We start from the raw sequence: 19,759 nt of genomic DNA, 5'->3' as shown, positions 1-19,759 counted from the left end.
TATATTCTTTCCCCCTCCAGAAAAATCAGAATTGCTTAAAACAAACAAAGATATCAGTTTGAAAATGTTTTTTGTCTTTGTTGATGGATCACCAGAATTTTTAGTGCTGTGATAATTTAACTAATTCATGCTAATTCCAGCTGTTATTTATTTGATGTCCTCTTAAAAAAAACAGCCACATAACTGATGTCTAAAGACAAAGCTGGAGGTTCCAGATGGAGACATGGAGTTATTTCCCAGTGAGGATCTGTGTGCTGGGGGTTAAATGCCAAGCTGGGCTCAGAAGCCGATGGCTGTTCGATGGTGGCATGGTTGGAAACGGAGTTAAATCCGGCAAATTTGGTGCTTTCAAAGTGCTTTTAGCTGTAAAGAAAAGAAAAAAGAAATTTTCCCTGAGTGCCAGGGTGGGAACAATCGTCCCCAAAAGTGTTTTGGGGCAGTAGCCCGTTTTAATGGGGAGAAAAGCCAGGAGCCAGGGATGCAAGCCCAGGAAGATGCTCCGGTGCCTGCTGGCTCCGTTTCCCCTCGTCACTTGTAGCTATCTGCAAGAGGTACCTGCTTCACTTCACAGGAGACTGAGTCAATCTTCTTCTCTAAAAAAATCTCAGTAAATAAAATTGCTGCTGAGGATGGTTTGGGTGTTAAACAGCTCAGATTTGCTCTATTTGCCTGTTAGCCATCCTGTGTCAATAGTTTTATAGGTTGCAGAATCTCCTGGCAATGTAATAAATGAGCTGAGATCACCATGGAGAGGGAATCGATCAAACAGCAGCCAAAATCATCCTTTCAGGGGAGCAGCCTTGAGCAGCAAAGGGATTTGGAGGAGAAAGGGTGGAAAAATGAGCAAAAACCCAACCCCAGAACTGACCAGCGAGTTAAAACGGGATGTGGCTGTGCCTGAATGTTTATTTTCTCAGGGCTCTCTGGCACTAAGGTTTACCTTTCAATACGATTTCTACGAGGAATGCCCAGTACCTGACGCGGTTTCCTGGGTGCATTCCTTGATCCAGAGCTTGTACTCCCGGGGAGATATTTGGGAATTGTGTGTGTTCGGTGGTGGATATTCCTGCGGTGCCCCTCTGGTTCCATCCCTGGGGTGGGGTGTGCTGGGGGTGCATGGGGAGGACGAGGGGTTGTGCACGCTCAGCTGCTGGGAGGGAGCGCCGCGAGCCGAGGTTTTCCCATCACGGAACGTGAATTTCTCGGGAGGATTCATGTGGTTTTATGACAACTTTTTGCCTTTTATCCTCCTGAAGGCTGGTGGAGTTAAAGAAGGAAAGTTAACACGGAGCAATAGGAAAGTTGGCAGCAGCAAACTTTGTTATTGCAGCAGCACCGTTCTTGTTATCTCGGGCTTCCTGTTGGAATTTGGGGGGGGAAAGAGAGGAGGAAACGAGAGCCGAAAGAATGAGCGAGGGCTGGGCTTGCTGCTTGTTTAGTTCGCTTTCTGTTTCCCACCTCAGGCCTCCGTGACCACCTCTTCAGCCCCAGCCCCAGCCCCAGTTTTGTAGTTCGGCAGCTGCGGTTTGGCGTTCCCTGGGCTGCGGGAGCCCCGAGCCCGGCGCATCCCTCCATCCTGCCGAGCTGGTGCAGCGGCTCAGCCCGTGACGAGCTCCGGGAGCTTTCTGGGGTGACAGCGCTCCCAGGCCCCACTAGATCCCCATTCCCATAAGTGACTGTGCCTGCAACACTCCGGGTGTCATTTGCACGCTGTGAAATATCCCTGGGATTGGAGCTTTCCTTGTCCCGGAGCTCCATGGGACCATCCCGGGTCACGTTCGAGTCCCTGGGGGTGCTTCAGCCCTGTGACTCCCTTGGGTTTCTTCACGTTTGTGGGGATGCTCAAACCCAGGGATGAGGCAGAGGGATCGTTCCTTTAAAGGAATCGGAGTGCTGACCCGCTGGAAAATACGGCCCCAAAGAAAAAAAATTACGAATTTGTCTGCAAAAAGCGTACTTGTGATGCATAAAATCTCTTTCAGTGCCTGCTGCTGTGTGTTTGCTGAGGCTGGGTGATGGGAGACCTGCCTTGCTGTTGTCTGCTTAAGCAGGATTCAATGTTATTTGCCACAGGATTCATGAAAATGCCTCTGCCTGTATCATAGCAACCCTGTTTCCCACAGTCCATAAAAAGTCCATTCCTCCCGAGCAGCAATCCGCCGTCTTAAAGATTCAGGCACCCTCCTCGGCGTGAGGAAAGGGTGATGCCCCCCTCTCGGAGTGCTTCCCGGAAAGCTGAACGTCGGGATGATCCCGGCTTGTCCTGCCTGCACGGCGATTTTAATGCTCTTTAAGACAGATAAAGTGCTTTCCTTTCGGGTTTCTAAAGGCTTCCTCCCCCACCCTGGCTATTTCCCACCTCTGTTTAAAACCTCACATGACAAGTTAAAGGGGATGGGACAGCTCCGAGGTCTGTGACGCGGTGGCTCTGCCCCGTCCTGCCATTTGGCTTTTCCCCCGGGATGGCAGCAGCACAGCCCTCGCTTTTGCTGTGTAGTGAGTGAAGATGTGCCCCGATGCGAGCCCTTCTGTGGGGATGCAGAGGTGCTTTCTCAGCCCGTAGATGGCTGTTGTTAAGAGCTGCATGTTCACCTGACTCCTGCCCCCATCTGTTTGCATAATGTGGTTATATTTCTTTTTGGATCAGGTATTCAGTACACAGCCCAGCTGCTGTGTATAATGTCTGAAGGAAAATTGCCAAAAATCCATGTAAGTTTTTTTAGTTTTTTGGTTTGGCTTTTTTTTGTTGTTGTTGTTGGTTGCTTTAGTTTCAGTTTGTGACTAGAACCCCCGTCTGTGTTGTCATTTCATTTTGTTGTGGTGCTTGGTTTGTGTATTCAGTGAGTGCTGGTCGTGCTGGGAGCCGGTGCTCCGTGTGCCCTGCCTGCCTGCATGTGTGTCCGTGTGTGCTGCCGTGCTGTGTCCGTGTGCTCCGTGTTGGAATGATGCCTCTCTCCCGGGGAGCCTCCTGGATTTGACATTTCCAACGTGGTTTTTCTCATCTGGGTGTGATCACTGTGCTCAGTGTGTCTCTCCCAGTGAAACGCTGGGAGAGCTATTTTGGTAGAACGCAGGGATTTGTCTCAGAGCTGCGGAGTCTCCAATGAGGAGAAGTTGGGAAGCTTGAGGAGAACTCCCAAATGTTAATAATTGTGTGAGAACTGTCCTGGTTGAAGAGGGTGCTTGTGCAGGGGTTCCTCGCAGAGGGTCATTCTGCCGGCTCCTGGCTTTGCCACGGATTCCTGTACGGCCTTGGGTGCGTTCCTTTGTTCCTCTGTTGCCTTGTGCCTCTTCTTTTCCACCTGGGACAGAGGAATATCACGCAGTGCTGAGGTGTAGCCATGCCTGGTGTTGTCCTGTTTGTCCCCTCTCTGTGGTGCTGTCCTGGCTGGCTGGGGGCCAGTGGCAGTGCGGGTGGGGGACGTGTGTGTGCCCACATTGGCCCAGCTCTGCCTACCTGGCTTTTGCCTGTTGGAGCTGTTGCAGACAGCAAGAGCTGTAGTGATTGATGCTTTCCACTAGAAATAGATGCTCCTGGAGGAAGAGCTGCTGGAGGAACCATGATTTATTGTCTTTATTTTATTAGTTGTGGTTGAATTTCTTTCCTGAGTGGAAATGAGTCTTAATCTGCAAGCACCCACAGACGGCTGGGTTGGCTCTAACCAGCAAAGGGCCACGTGGCCTCTGCTCCTGATTCCTGGTTTTACTGGGAGTTACTCTGGCATTGTTGGAAACACCACCTTGATGGGGTGTTCGCAAGGGCATCTGAGCTCAGGGCAGGAAGCCCCCGGAGCTCTGCTGGTGGGGACTGCGTTGGGCAGCCTGGCAGCTTCGCCACCGGAGTTAAAGAGAATTTTGGGGCTGGAAGGGAGTGAGTGTGTGCAAGGACTTAAGGAATTAGGTCTGCATTTCAGCTGACTCTAGTTTATCCCTAAGGATATCATTTCACAAGAGTGTGCTGCTTTGGGGAGCTACCCCTCGTGCTATCACCGAGCCGGGGAAACTGAGGCACGTGGTGCTTGGAGAATGGCACATTTTGGGGTGGGGGTTAGTGGGGCTGGGAGCCGGAGCAGGATGCGGGGCCCGTCGGTGGGGGAGGATGTTCGGCACCGTGTTTGGGGTCTGGCTGGTTCGTTTTCCTGCAGACCTTGCCGTGGGGAGGTGTCAGAGGGCCAGGCTGGTGCGGGGTGCCGTGGGCTGAGCTGCTCCCTCGTGGGGGAGGATGGATTTGGGGGATTTGGGAGCCGGGAGCAGCCGCGTGTGGCCGTGCCCGTGTGAGGGGCCGTCTGGTTCAGCGCCTGCCCCTTCCTTTGCATCAGCTGAGGCATATATAACACAGCGTATGGGCTGCTGGCAGCCGGCGTGGGGCTATTTTCGGCTGCTTCTGCGCCTCAGCAGAGCCGGGGCTGCGCTGAGCCTGCCCTGCTCACCGGGCTGGGCTCAGTCTCCAGAGATGAGCTGGTCCTCAGCCCCCTTCCCTCCTCCAGGACCTGTCCGGGATGGGCAGGGCAGGCACTGACCCCTGCGGGTGCTGGGGACAGCCGGCAGCCCTGCCCTGGCTGCCAGGGAGGCAGAGCAGTCTCAACAAGGAGCATTGCCCCGGTTGAAGCAGCCCGGCTCTTTGTTTTCCCTTTTATTTCCCTAGATAAAGCCCCAGGTGGATTTCAAGGCTGGTCACTGTGATGGGATGAGCCGTGTGTGCTTCAGTGTCCTTCTGGAGCGGGGCTGTCAGTGCCCGGCGTGCCCGGGGCTCCGTGCTCTGCCGGGGGACTGAGGCTGGAATGTCCTTCCCGCTGCTCCTGCTTGGGAAAGCAGCGTGCCTGGCTGTCCTACTGCCTCCCAAGGCCTCTGTTGCCAGCCCTGCTCCCCTCCTGTCCCTCCTGGAATGCTGAGGACAGCTGTCTGGTTTTCAGGGATGTCCCGGAGCATCCGGGCTGTGCCCTGTGCCGCAGAGAGCCCACAGCCTCGCCAGGCATCCGGCAAAATCCCTGCATGTTGCTGGCTGGGTTTGTTCCCTCTCAGTACTCAGGATGTTGGTCCCAAAGTTTCCAAAGGGTTAAGCTACTGCTGGTGCCAGTTTTGGGGGTTTTGAGCCCCTGCACGGGAGCTCAGAGCTGTGAGAGCAGCTGCAGCTCACGCTGAGAGATGCCGGGAGAGGAATCGGCCCAACTCCGAGGGCTTGGAAAGCAGGAAGGATGGAATTGTGTACGGAATTGTTCTCTTGTAATTGAGCAAATGCAGTGTGGCCTCAGCTACACAAACAGGAGTGGAGAGGAAACCCCTAAGGATCTGTCTTTTACCCCAATAAGCAGTGGGTTAATTTGCTGGGCATATCTGGGGAAAAGTTTTGTCAAGTAAAATTGTTCCATTTGACAAAAGCATCAGGCTCTTGCTGGCATTATCAGAAAACAGGTTTTTTTTTCCAAGCATTTCTATGGACCACATTCCCCTGCTATTTCTGCTGCTCCACTCCCCTGTATTGTGTTCAGCAAATCTGACAAGGTTCTCTCAGTATGTCGTGCACTGAAGTTTCTGTTCTGATACCAAATTTAGGGAAGGCTTGTTATCTACAATTCTTTCTTCCTGGCTTGATAAGGTGCTGATTAATTTAATGCAACTCTCTTTCCTTATCTAGTTGAGCTTCAGTCAGTTTTAGTATAATCTTGAGAAAGCGTGATCAATCTTTAATGTTTGTTTTTAAGGTTTATTCCAAAGCCTTTTAGGCACGCTAGATGTTCGCTCTTTTGTGAAGTTCTAGGAGAATTAAGTTAAAAAGTAACAATTATAGAACCAGTTTTGAATGCAGATGAAACATTTTAAAGTTGCTGTGAAACAAGAAAGAGCAGTTGGCTCTGATGAAGTTTTACGTGTTAAAATAGAATTGTCTCAACTCTGGTGCTGGATGCATAAGGCAGTGCCCTTGGATTGGGATGATGCAGGGAAGAAGGAGAGGGCCTGTTCCCTCTCCAGAGGGGTGTGTGAGGTGAGGAGGGGCAGGGGCACTGTCACCTGTCCCTGTGTGGGGAATTGTCCCCTGCTTTTGCCCGAGCACACAGGCACGAGGAGCAGACAGTGCAAGGAAACCGGGCTGTCATGGGTGCAGAGCGACTGCCTTGATTTGGTGATCAGGAGTTGACATCTGGATAGATTTTCAGTCTCCTCTGGTCCAGGGGATATGGATCTGTCTTCCAATGCCCAGCAGCAGATCGATCCTATCTCCTGGATACAGAGGGTTTTGCAGAAGTGTCAAAAAGTCTTTCCTAAGGAATTAAAAGTGCACCCGTGCACAGAGCAGAGGAGCTGAACCTTCCAAACCTGCAGGCTGGGAACAAATTTACTTAAGACTAACAGGCTGCCTTAGAATCAGAAATCTTCAGCCAGCAGAAGCCTGTCTTCTTCAGTGCACACCCAGAGCCTGGGAAGTGTGTTCCCGGGCATTAACAGGAGCGAGACTGTAGATTTATGGAATTCAGGGAGCATTGGCCCTGCTGCCCCCAGCACCCCTCTGCAGGGGTGGCTGCTGCTGAGCCATGTGCTGAGGCCACCCCCGATGTCCCTCTCAGCCCACTGCCATTTGCACATTGTCACAGTGGCCCCAGCTGTCACAAACCCCGTTTTCCCAGCTGGATTTGAAGCTCAGGACGAGTCTGTGTCTGGTCCCCAGAGCCCGCGTTTGGCTGGAGGTTGTCGGCAGCGCACGCTCGGTGCTTCTCCTTTTGCCATCTCCCTCCGTGGCTTCCCGGTTCCCTGGTCCCCTCCTGCACCGTGTGACAGAGTTGCTGTGCTTTGCCCCAGAAAGCAGAGCTGGTTTAATCTCTGTTTTTCAAGCAGCTGCCAGGCTGTCCCTGTCTCTCCTCCCCGCACACGTCAGTGCACACATGTGTACACGCGTGTGCAGCGCTGCCTGCACCTCCTATGGATTGCTCTGTACATGGGCAGGGAAACCTATGCATTAAAACACATGTGCATATGTTTTCCTTCCCAGATACATTTTGGAAAATATGAGTCAGCAGCAGCAGCAGCAGGCAAGAACATATTACATAATCTCCGGGAGCCGAGAAAGCCTCACAGTTTATTAGGAGGGAGGCTTTCTGCGAGCAGCAGCTTTTACCATCATTTTGGGGCCACACATTGGCCTGAGCCCCTTCGGTCAAGTGGCCTCATTTCCATCATATCCTCTCGTGTCCAGTGCAGGAAAGCAGTCCCAGCAGCCGTGGGTTTAGTTATATTTTTAAACCCCCCCGGTACTGGTAGAATCTCAGGGCTGTGCTGATGGTAACGACTTTTCTCTTGTTCCTTAACATGTTCCCCTGCACAGAGTCTGTGATTTTCCTTTTTGGTTCCCCCCACTCCCCACCTCCTGCTGTTTTCTCTCAAATCTCAGCACCGAGAGAAATGGCACATGAGTGCAGCTGGAAATAGCTGCTGCCCCCTCCGCCTCCCCTCTGCTCACGGCCACCCACCTCCTCCACCTACTCCCAAATGGGAGAGTGAAGTCAACATCCACTTTTAGCCCCGGGCTGCTGCTCCTCGGCTCTCCCCCTCTCCCTCGCCATGCCTGCCCTGCCCACACAGGATTCAGACGGGGTTCATCACCATTTTGAGGCTCCTGCAGCTGGATGAGCGCTTGTCTGGTCCCGCTGGCACTCGGGGCATCGTGTGCTGGAGCATCAGGGATGAGAGTTGGAGGCGCAGTTTGCTCCGTGCTGGCCGGGCAGGGAGCGGGGAGCAGCAGGAATTAGGGACACAGAGGAGCACAAACAAAAATCCAGGGAAGTCAGACAGCAGGGATGTCGGGGGTTTGAATCCTCCATCCTGGGCACATCCATGTGCCTTGTGAGCGTTGGCACAGGCAGGGATGGGAGCGGTGGGCACAGAGCCCTGCACGGCGGGTGGGTGCTCTCAGCTCTCCACGGTGCTGGATCTCTGTTCCTCCATCTTTAATGCCAGGCTTAGTTCCAGGCTGCTCATCGAATCCCTGTGTTCCTGCAGGATGCCTGGAAAGCCTAGGAGGGGAATGGGCATTAGCAGAGTGAAAGGAAAGGAGGGAAAGGGTTTGTTTGTTTTTAATTTGCCCAATAAAAGCGAAAGGTTTTGAGCCACTTTGATCTCTCTGGGCAGTGCAAACGCTTCCGCTGTGGCTGAGCCCCTGGGTGCCTTTCAAGCAAAGAGAAAGCTCTGTTGTGGTTTTCCAATATCAAAGGCTTCCCGAGGAGGCAGTAAATTGCCACGCTGGCTGAGAGCAGGAATGCAGGCAGCTCCGTGCCCTGTCTGGGACAGTGTCTGAGACGCTCGCTGCAGAGCAAATTGAGAGAGACACAGTAATTGATGGTGACGGAATAACCTGTTTATCCAGAGCACTCTGTCTTCACCCCCATTAGCTCTCGAGTTTCTGCTGTTTGGAGACAAGAGAATTTAAATCTTCTATATGTTTAAAACCACGAAAGTCTCTGTTACAACCAGAAATTCTCGTGAGTTCAGCAGAGGGGTTGTGCTTTTCTGTCCACCACCCGTCAGGGCTCTCCATGTTGTGTTCAAAAGTCTGGTTGAGCAGCTGGGGAATGATGGGGCCCTCCAAGGCAGATCTGGGGGCTCTGCCTCCCATTCCCCACCTCTTACAACCAGGGTGATGCTGCAGGGGCTGTTTCATCTTTCGACATCTTTGTTTCTCTTTCTGTAAAATGCACAGAAGGAAATTGCCCTTTCCTGTTCGAGGTTTTGGCAAGTGAGGATGAAAAGTGCTGTACTGGAGGGAGGTGGGATTGTAGCAGGTGGATGAAAAATGCCTCTCACCCTCTGTGGCTTTGCGGGGGCCCCTGGCAGAGCAGAGCTCCCACCCAGGAGCTCCCTGCTTTAATTTAAAGCAACATCTTGAATTCCACCCGAGATCCCAACAGTGATGTCAGCAGGGCTCCGGCAAGGATTCATTTGCCCTCAGATATTTTGCATATGCAGCGTCAGAGCTCAGCCTTATGTTTTTGCAGCTTGAGAAGGGCTCTGCACCTCGTTAGAACCTTCACTAATAATACACTTGCTCTCTGTTATTAATTGATCTAAATGAGGCTTTTTTCTCTAAGCCTTTCGTGGTATTTCTGTGCTGTCAAGAAATTAATCTGCATTAAGTGGAAATACCTCAGTAAAACCAGGAGCTTTGGAGTAGCTGTTCAGCCTCTTGTGGTGTGAGCTCTGGGGTAGAACCATTCAGGGTATCCACAATTCCCACCCCAGAGACCACAAAAAGAGCCAGGAGATGCTCGTGGAGCACAAAGGAACGGCACAAAAGCCACCCAAGGTGGCCCAGCCCTGCTGTGGATGCTGGCAGGGCCTGGAAGTGCTGTCTCCTGGAGACCTGCTGTCTCTGAGTGACACAAACTCACATCTTAATTCCCAGATCTTTCCTTTTCGAGCTGCTGTGTTTGGCCATCCTCTCCCCAAGAGGAGGATTGTTCCCTCCTGTTCTGTCAGGACAGGCAGGACACGTCTGCAGTGATTTTTTCAGCTGGTCAGGGAAGACTTCTCCTCCTCCTCTGAAGAGGTCTCCCACAGCTGGAAGCATCTCCCCATCACTGCAGTGGGTTTTACTGCTCTTTTTCCCTCTCTGTTTCTCCTGCAGACACTTTTACCTCTGCAGAGTTTTTCCAACTCAGGTTGAAATTCAAATGATAATAATACTTGACATTCTTCATTCCAGCATCTTAAAAATCTTTCCTGAAGTTTTAAAGCCTTTAAAGCCTTTGTGCTGTATAAATACTTGAGCACTTCATCTATTTTTAAATGAAAATGGTGCCTGAAAACCCTCAAAAGTCAAATGAAGATCAAAGGCTTGGGAATACCAGGAGTTTTGTGTATTATTCACAGCAGCTCGAGACTGAGATTGTATTGGATAAGTGCAAAGGGGCTGCTGTGCTCGTAATGATGGAATGATGGAATCATGGAATGGTTTGGGTTGGAAGGGACCTTAAAGCTCATCCCATCCCACTCCTGCCATGGGCAGGGACACCTTCCACCATCCCACGTTGCTCCAAGCCCCATCCAGGGGGCATTTCCAGGGATCCAGGGGAAGCCACAGCTGCTCTGGGCACGCTGTGCCAGGGCCTGCCCACCCTCACAGGGAAGAGTTTAGGATTTCTTCCCAATATCCCATCTAAACCTGCTCTCTTTTGTTGGTCTCTAGTTCATCTCTCCCAGCTGCTCTGTAAAGCTCAGCCTTGGTGCTCAGGAGGGCTGGGCTTGGTGTCTGACATTGCTGCTGCTGCTGGCTGGAAATGCCATGTTTTATCATCTTATTTCCTTGTCCATCCTGGTGCAGCAATGGGCAGCAAAGGGCTGGAGCAGGGCTGTGGCAGCACTGCCCTTTTCAGTGGGAGCTGGCCTGGCTTTACAAGGTTTTCAGCAAAGTGAATCTCTTTTCCTGTAGCCCAGCCTTCCTCAGCATTTTCCTCCCTCGCTGTGGCTTCCGAGCAGGAATCAGGAAAGTAGATGGAAATTGATGTCCTGAAGGCATATGACAAGGGGATCCTGAGGGCTCAGGGCAGCTCACAGAAGAATTGCCTCTGATAAATGCTCAGAGGTTTCTGTGGGTTTGCTCAGCAGCTGCAGTCAGGGCTCACAGTGGGGATTTTTACCACTGACCAGGGAGTTGTTCCAGGGCTGTGTGAGCCACCACCAGCACCATCCTTGCTGGAATAAAAGGTAAAAATGAATGCAGAGCAATTTGGCCAGGAGAAGAGTGGAAAGAAAAAGACAGTTAAGATCCAAGGAGTGGCTGTTGAAACGCAAAAGGATCTAGAAAGCAAAGATGCAAAAATAAAATCTGAAGCGGAAATGAGTGATGTTTTTCCAGCATTGTGTAACTCATTTTAATTGCAATCCATCTAGAAATCTATTTGAGGCAAGAAATCAATGCAGAATTGTAGAGCAAAGCATTGGCCTTCCAGATGTTTGCAGCTTTCTGGATTGTTATTTTCAGCTTCCTCCCACAGTTTATTTGAGTCCCTCCTTCCTTGCAGTGGCCATGGAAAGATGTCCCCCCTGATGTGTGGCAGGTGGGCACTGAGGGGTGTCCTGGGGCTTTCTGCTCTGAATTTGCCTCTTGTTGTGTTTTGAGGAACACCAGGAGGTGGTTTTGGTGGTGAGAATGGGTGTTGGAAGGTAGAAACCTTGGGGTTTCAGTAGGATCACCCCACATCTCCCAGGCGTGGCTGAGGGGTCCGGGCGGGCTTTGTCCTCTCACAGGGAGTTTTCTCTGGGCAGGAATTCTGTGTGAGTGGTAGAGCTGGGGCCATGCTGTGCTCTTCACTCTGATCACCTGATCAAATCCCTGAGATGAGGTTGTGCAGCACAGGCATGAGAGCTGCCTCATCACCTGGAAGTTCCTTTCACCGTACGGATTCCCAGCTTAAGAGACTGGTGAAAGTCCATCAATGCTCCAGGCTTGTGGTAATTCGGCAGAATTAAGTCCTGGCTCTAACAGATGTCATCCATGTCATTCCCAGCAGTCTCCTGAAAGGCCAGCATGACATTTCTCTTGTATTTGGTGGCATTTGTGAGGGAGGTTTTACCTCGTCTCTGGTCCATCCTCGGCATTCGGGGCTGCTGAGGGTGCTTTGCTTTGAATCCAGTTCTGGCAAGGGCCGTGTGGAGACTGAAGCAGGGATGTGTCTGGGCAGAGCTGGGGCTGCAGGGGGATCCCTGTGCTCCTGGAGGGAGGGAGGCTGTGCTTCCATGGCCTTTGGAGTGTCCCTTAGCCCTGCTCTGCTCCTGGAGATGGACTCAGGCAGTGAGGCAAGGACAGCATTACCCAGGAGGCAGCCAGGCTCCTCAAAGGCACACATCAGCTTCACAGATGGGTGAGGCTTTGAGACAGGAATCCATGGAAACTGCTGACCCTCCTGACAGCCAGACACTCTCATTCCCAACAGAATGGCCCAAAACATAAGCAGGGCACTCCAGGTATGGAATATCTCCCCTGACCTCCCTCCTGGCTTCCAAGCGTGTCCCCCTCGCCGTGTCACTCTGAGACTGGCACTGCAGGGTGTGGAATGTGTTCATGGTCAGAATACTGGCTTAGAGCAGCAGGGAGAAATGGGAAAAGAGAGTTTGCAGCAAGTCAGGATGAGCTGGGACGAATCTGATGGGATTGCATGCAAAGGAACCGTCCACAGTCAGGGAAAGAGGCAGGGAAAGGAGAGATTCAGGCTTTTCCAAATCGAGAGAGTGCAGCTGGAAGAGGGGGAAGGATACAATGCAGGAGGTAAAACTAAGAATAGAGGAGTGTGTTATAAAGGGAAATCTGGGGCTGGAGGTCAGAACAAATTAGAACATGCAGAAAATGTACTCCACTAGGCCATGGATTTGTATTTCTGGAAAATAACTGAAGTGTCTTCACGTGGGGCAGTTCTCACGGGATTGGAGAAAATACCAGAACAGGTTCTCAAAGGGCCAGTCTTCCTTTGGCTTGTGAGCAGAACAGAGGATTCAAGTCTGGTTTTTGGAGCCCAGAGCCCCCACATTCTGAGGAGCACAGCTTTTCCTGCAGGCACCTCTGGGCAGCACAGCTTAACGGAGGGGCAGCACCAGCAGGATGTGCCCAAAATAGAGTTTATTCTGATGATAATTGCCGAGAGGAGCAGCAAACCTCCCCAGGCCAGATGGATTCAGGAGTAGAAGGGCTCTGCAAATGGGCCATGGGTAAGGCTGGAGCAGGGGAAGGCAGGGTTTTATTGGTATTACCTGCAGTGGATCCAAGCCTTTAACAGATGGGAGGATTTGCCAGTCTGACTGTGCTGGAAAGCTGGGCAGTGGAGCCATCCCTGGCTGCAGCGTCCCGTGGCCACCAATGCTTTGGGAACCTGGAAGGGCTGCTGGATTGAAAGGTCAGGGTGTGATCTGCTGATGATTTGGTGCAGGCTGTGCTTAGAGGTGCCAGGAGCTGCACATAAGTCTTGGGTTTGGCTCTGGTCCTAAAGAAGGAGAAGCGAGTGAGATCCTGCGAGTCAATGTTTTGATTGTTGCTCTTGAGAGGACTGATAGAGGTGGGGTTGGCTGCAGGAGCAGGATTCAGGATTCATCTTGGCAGTCCAGTAGCTTACCCCGAGCCTTCCTGGTGTGCATGGTGTAGCCAGAACGGCTCTGGATTTATGGATGACCTTAGAAAGCACAGGCAGTGCTGGGTGAGCTGGGGTGCTGCAGAGGCGAGGCCATGGAGCCTTATCTGTGTCCAGCAGCTTCAGGGGCTGCTTGTCAAAAAGGCTCCTGTATTCATTACCAAGAGCACTGGGTTCTTCTAGTATAAACCAGGCCTTAATTCTTACATCGTTCTGTTGCATCCTGTGCTGCTTATTCAGAAACTCTCCCCACCTCATGTTGGTGCATAAATACAGAAGGGACTTTCCCCCCATTTTCTTTCCCTGCAGCAGCTCCAGCCATTTTAAATCTCTGAGCTGGAACTCCAGGGATCTTGCTCATCCTGATGGACCTAAAAGTGGAGTAAACCGGGGAGATTCTCTGAGTTTGGACATGAGCCCAAGACCTTTAAAATCATGAACCAGATTCTTGGCTAGGTAAGACTTCAGAGCTTTCTAATGTGTTAGGAAGTCACAAGATTTCTGCAGCTATCAGGTTTTAATTTTTTTTGTCCTGCACTTTCATGCATTGACATAAATACCAATAATTTAAACCACTTCACTTCCAGGAGAATAATGTTGGAATAAAAGTAAATATGTAACCAGTTTTTGGAGACAAACATAAAGGTTTAGTCTCTTTGGAGTCTGTATTAATGAGTATGGCCAGGCATTTGTAAGGTGCTTTCTACACACACTCACTGCCCATCCACCCCAAGAAAAGGCTGGTTTTTACTCCCTGATGTATTTCTAAGCTAAGAATATAAAAATTGTATCGGCTGCTGCATGTTGCAGACACCCACAGTGTGAGCAAGACATTGATTTGCAGCCCCACACATCAGAAATGACCTGCCCAGGTGCTGGGGATCCTGGGGGATCCTGGGGGATCTCAGTGTAGAGGTGATCCCCTGTGCAGGCAGGGAGTGTTGAGCTGTGTGCAGCTCCAGAGCCCCAAATTAGTGAATTTGGACGCCTGGGCTCTCAGGTGGTTCCTTTGGGCAGGGACATCGCACGTCCAGACGGAGCTGGCTGCTCCCAGATTCCCACGGAGATGCTCACATCCACTCTGACTCACATCCATGGCATTTTATTGTTGGGTTGAAGACTGTCTAAAAATTCCCTGGCATTTCTCCAGAGAGAGTGCCAGCAGCCCTTAAACTCAACTCATTTCCTTTACATCCAACCACGGAGCTCATCAATAGCAATCTCAGGCTCCAGCAGGGAACTCGGAGGTGGCTGGGATTTGCCACCCTCCGTAGCCTGGTGGTAAATAGGTCATTACCAACACAAGAGCAGTAATAAAGCACAGAGTGGGAATTTGGGGAGGGAGAGGTGATGGTGTTTGTGGTCCTTTCCCTTCGGTAGCAGGTATTTTTGCTGGTGCCAGCAGAATGATTGAGGGAATATTTGCTTCAGTGTGGAATCGATGAACAGCATCTTATGGTGGGTTTGTGTCTGGGGATTGACAAATGCTCAGGTACTTTTGCACCTCTGTGGTTGCTTTTATTAACTAATGGGAGCCTAAAGGACAAGGTGAAGCCCAGGAGATCCCTGCAGACTGGAGCTCTTACCAGTTCATTGGAGCCTTTTCCCAGCAAGTTGCTCTCTGCGCCCTTTTTTTCCCAGCAGGAACGTCACATATGATAGAGGGACTCAAAGGGGCCACTTTTACCTTTAAAGTCTAGGTTTAATTTTTTTTCTGTTAAAAAAAATGTGTTTCGACAGTTTGTCACATCGGCTCAGCCTGCCACGTCGTGGGCAGTGAAGTGTTAGGAAGAAAAAGCAAAAAGCATTTTGATGAAGGATCAAGTCAACTCACTGATGTTTTTTGAACATCTCCTGTGTTGACCTTGGTCCACACAGACACCCGCCCGCTCCTGCAGCTCTGCTGGCTCCGGGGGAGCTTCTGGAGGTGCTGAGGGAATTGCCAGGCAGGATTTGGGGGGATGGCAGCAAAAGTTCTTGCGGGAGGTCTGTGCTTTGCAGCAGAGGCATTTGCCAGCTTCTCCCGAAGCCTCCATCCTGTGTTTATTTTGGAGCTGAGGAGGAGGGAAGGAAGGAGGGAGGCATCATCATCCTCTTGGTAGCTATGGAGAGAGGGGAGGGCAAAGTCTGTGGAGCACAAGAGCCCCCAGATCTCCACGCTCAGCTTCCAGAAAAGCCCAGCCCAGTCTCTCCTGTTGGGCTTGTTTTTATCACCAGACAAACATTTAATTATTTTACCTTCATGCTGCTGCTGAATCAACTGAGAGAACTACAAAAGATAATGCACTTCTATTTTTACATCTTATACTAATGAAGCTCAGGCTGGAATTTTCCCCTGCACAATTGGCTGGAACAGGGGAGGAAAAATTCCGAGGGAGAGGAGGAGGGAGCGAGACGCTCAGCATTTAGCAGCGAGCATGGCTGTGGCTGGAGCAGACGTGCAGCACTCCAGTGAAGCAGAGCTTGGGAAGTGAGGAGAGCAGCATTTTATCCCTGTCCAGGGATCATAGAGGATGTTTCTCCCTGTGTGGGATGCATGGAGCACTGACACTCCAGGACTGTGCTGCCAGCTCTGCTTTCTTGGCAGGGCCGAGCACCAGGGCTGGGCTGCCCCCCCAGGCCCCAGCGTGGGCTCACTTGCTCCCTGGAAAACATCCCCTGGGACTTGGCAGGAGCCAAGTGCTCCATCAAAAGTTCATTAATATGTTGAGTTGGAGCCACATGGCTGCGTGCAGCCTGCTGGGAACACCCTGCTGAGCACAGGGACAGGGTGGACTGGGCTGGATCAGAGAGAGAAGAGATGTGTAGGACTCTCACATGAGTGGGGAGGCAGGTGCTTAGGGCTGGCCTGTGGTGACACGTTAATCTGAGGTGGCACGATGGCAGTGACCGATGGCCCCTGAGCTGGATGGGTGGCTCTGGAGAGCTCGGCTTAGCCGGGGCTGGTGTTTGCAGCTCAGCATCAAGATGAAAATCCAGCTGAAAGTCTCTGTATCTGATCAGAATTTCAGTCCCAGGCAGCAGAGATTTGGCCTCGCTGCTGGAGATTGGGAGTCAGCCTGGCAGGATTTGGATTGCAGCTCTGATGGGATCAGCAGTCGGATCTGGGGCTGCGTGTGGAGCAGCCCCTGCGAGCTGGTTCCTTCCGAGGTGAGAAACTGCTCCTGAACCGCTCAAAGGCTCCTGAAAAAGTCAAATTAAAGCATTTGACATTTTCTTCCATAATAAAGGAGAGGGAGTAATCAAGGCACAGAGCCGTGCATGGGTTTGTTAATTTGCTGAACCACAGCGCTGTCAGTCAGTGGGAAATGAGACATTGGGCTTTATTTGGGAAACACGAGGGGGGAAAGTAAAGTAGAAATCCCAAAGAAGCAGCATTTTTTTAGGTTTTTCAGCAGCTGATTTGAGTTGAACCAAAGGACCTGAAGGCCACAGGTCCTGAGCATCCTTGCTTGCATTTTGGGGGTGGTCACGTTCAATATCTGCACCCTAGAGAAAGCAGCTGCAATATTTCAGTAGCTGACTGTGTGTGTCATTGGTCAGACCTTCTTTGAAGGGGACAGAGAGGATGTGAATCCAGTGAGGAAAACCAGCAGTGTGCTTGAAGAGTCACCCTCGGATCCCAGAAAGGTCCCGGTAGGAATTTGTCCTCTGAAACAGGGCCCAAATGCGGAATGGTGCTTTATAGTGCCCATAAAAAGAGCTGTTAACGAAATTAATCTGGGAGGGAAGGGCAGCACTGAAAGAAAGATGAAATTTTACAGCCCAAACATTGAGTAGATGAGAAGTGTAAATCCACTGGTAGTGCCTGGAAAGCCACTGTTCGACCCCGAGGAATGTCACAGCTGCAGTCCAGCTGGACAGGTGCCACCAGCACCATCACTGCCCTCATTCCCGTCCCTGTTGGAAGGTATTTGTCAAGGGGTGGAGCTGCCTTGAGCCCAGGGACTGCCTGTGGGATCCATCAGCAAATTGGTGTGGCACAGCCTCGGGCAGGCCTTCAGGCTGCTGGGGAAGAACAGCGTGGCTGTGAGGGCAGGGGGAGGGAGAAGAAGATAAATCACTCTAGTCCGTTCAGACCACGCTTATGGGAAATTGGGATCTGTGTGGGGAGATTCAGGGAAACTGTGCAGCCCAGGGAAGAGGGCACCGTGATCCCATGGGGTGCCGAAGTTCATCGTCTGATGCTCTGCAGCCCATGGAAGGTGATTTCAGATTTTCAGGACAAGTTTTATCTCCAAAATGCACAAAGAGCTTAGGACATTAGAATTTAGAGCACTGTTGCCCAGAGAAGCTGTGGCTGCCCCATCCCTGGGAGTGTCCAAGGCCAGGTTGGAGCAACCTGTGCCAGTGGAAGTGTCCCTGCCCATGGCCTGAGCAAGATGAGCTTTAAGGTCCCTTCCATCCCAAACCATTCCATGATTCTGTGATTAGGAAAGCTGAAAAAAGTATATGGCACCAGGTTAATATGGGAATCAACTCTTGTGCAAAGCCTGGGAGCTGGGAAGAATGGCTGGATTTGTGATAGAAGCTGATGGCTGAGACTTCCCTGGCTCACAGGAACAGTTTGTGCCTCTGGCCTTTTAAAAATTGAACCTTGAAAATCTGGAAGAAATAGACTTTTTATTTGGTTAGTGTTTTGGACCTATAAAAGTGAAAGTCATAATACCCTGTAAAACATTTGAGGCAATTTGGGAATATAGCATTCCTTATTAAACTCCATGGGTTTTAGAGACTTCTTAGGTTTTCACAGCAGCACAGGCTGTGACCTCTATAATGTTCAACAGGATCCTTGAAAAATTGAGACCAATTTAACAAGAATAGCTGCTGCCTTGGTGCTCCAGCTCTTCCATTTCTTTCCTGGCTGGAGTTAAGTTCATAATGGTTTAGCAAACCTTTTTAGTTGCTAAAAAAGATGATTGTGGTCTGGGCATAGGGGACTACTTGGTGACAGATATTTTAGCAGAACTATTTGTCCATGGCTGGAATAACAAAGTGAAATGTCACAGCTACAATATTTTGAAGGTCAGAAATCATAACTCTTTGCATATTTTCAAGGTTATTTTTGGCCAGTGTAACAAATATACTGTTATAGGGGAGTTTCAGGGAATACAAACCGCTGTGGATAAAGAGGAGACCTGGCAGTTGTCTACAGCTGATGTTTCCTGATGTCTGGGGGCTGGCAGAGTGTTTGTACCAGACCTAGAGAGAAGTTCCAAAATCCAGCAGCAGGGATGTTTTTCTGTAGCTGGACTTTTATCTGTGTCCGAAAATCTAAAGCACCTCTTGGTTTAAGCTGAGAGATGATCACAGCACATCAGAATTCTGTGGCACTGGGATGTTCCCTCCTCTGGAATGCCAGGCTTGTCTTTTATCTTGTTTTCATTTCTACATGAACTTTGCCCAGTTTGCTGCACTGGGCAGAGGATGTTGGTGCTGTGCTCTCTGCAGGTGGGATGCTCTGTTTCCTTCAGTCTTCCCTGGAATTCTGCTCCCAAAACCCTGTGTGTTTACAGGCTGAGCAGCATGCCTGGTATGTCCCTGTCCGTGGCACTTCAGAAGAGAAAGTAGAATAAATACTCCTGTATTTCCTGAGCACACAGTATTCCCTGAGGTGGCATAAGGATGTGGTTTCTCCTGCAGGAAGCTCACGGGAGCTCTCAGAGGCTACAGGACACTGTGCCACAGGAGCTTTTTGGCCTTTAACCTTTCTCTAATTAATGAATAATTCTTTGCTGTTCCATGTAGATGGGAGTTTTTTAGGGATCCCGTAGCACCTCCCTCTTTTCAGTATTGCCTGATGAGGAGTCTGAGCTGAGAATTCATTGCTCCAACACTTTCTTCCTCCAAACCCTCCACCCCTGAGGCTGGTGCCTTGCAAAGGCAGAGAGTGAGCAGCCTTCACCCTCTGGTAGTGGCTACTCAGGGCTGGTGTGTGTTCAGAACAAAGACATTCAATATGAATATGTGAGAAGGGAGAGTGATTTCACTCAGGCCTGGCTGTGGCTATCCCAAAGCTGGTACTGCTCTTCCCAGGAATGCCACAGGGCTGCCTGCAGAAGGACATGGGTAGGAAATGCAGTGGGAAATGAAAAGGAAATGCAGGAACTGCTCACCTTATCTCTCAGTTGAGATACCATCCTCTCCTGACCTCCATGATCCTGGGTGTCAAGCTTTGGAAGACGGCATCAAAGGAGTGGCTTGGGCTGAAGCCTGTTAGGGCAGAAATACTTTCCTGGGAGAAAGGATCTGCCAGGCTGGGAAGGGATGGATGCTGGTGCTGCTGCAAACCCCAGTGTCTTCCTTATCAATTGCTTACCTCATCTGCACAGGCTGTGGGAATTATCCTCGTGCTCTGGAGTCAGTGTGACAATCCCAGCTTGTCCCAGGGAGCTGTGCTTTGGTTTGGAAGCAGGGATTAAATGATGTTTATTAAAACTCGACCAGCCAAGGGAAAACCAGGTTGGTTGGGGGAGAGGGGACTGAACTTGGTGAGTGGCTCTGAGGTGAGTTCTCTTCCACAGTGTGGAATGCTGAGCACTGTGACATCCTGTGGTGATGGCAAATGGGAAAGGTCAATCTGAGATTGCAGGGATCCCCGGCCAGGCTGCTGTTCCTCCATGGTGGAGGATGTCAGGGTTAGGTTAACCCTA

The 19,759-nt window shown here is 50.9% G+C and overlaps 1 protein-coding gene across 12 annotated transcripts in view; it reads left to right on the top strand.

Annotated features, from left to right (window-relative positions):
- The window catches only part of ARHGEF9 (Cdc42 guanine nucleotide exchange factor 9), a 197,578-nt gene that overhangs the window by 90,900 nt on the left and 86,919 nt on the right, over window positions 1-19,759 (top strand). The window contains exons 1-2 of one of the 12 annotated variants that reach the window (XM_042040035.1): window positions 2,478-2,544; window positions 2,648-2,709. The exons of 10 other annotated variants lie outside the window; for them this stretch is intronic. In XM_042040035.1, the coding sequence (XP_041895969.1) occupies window positions 2,517-2,544; window positions 2,648-2,709 (90 nt within the window). In that variant the 5' untranslated portion in view covers window positions 2,478-2,516. Of the gene's footprint in view, window positions 1-2,477; window positions 2,545-2,647; window positions 2,710-19,759 lie in introns of those variants that run through there. One more of the 12 variants, XM_042040036.1, reaches the window with a different exon arrangement.

Source organism: Corvus kubaryi, unplaced genomic scaffold (assembly GCF_017639235.1).
Source record: "Corvus kubaryi isolate FWS band 111438036 unplaced genomic scaffold, C.kubaryi_AGA036_p1.0 37395, whole genome shotgun sequence".
NCBI lineage: Eukaryota > Metazoa > Chordata > Aves > Passeriformes > Corvidae > Corvus > Corvus kubaryi.
The sequence above is the reverse complement of the archived record's forward strand: the minus strand, read 5'-3'. Positions and strand labels throughout refer to the sequence as shown.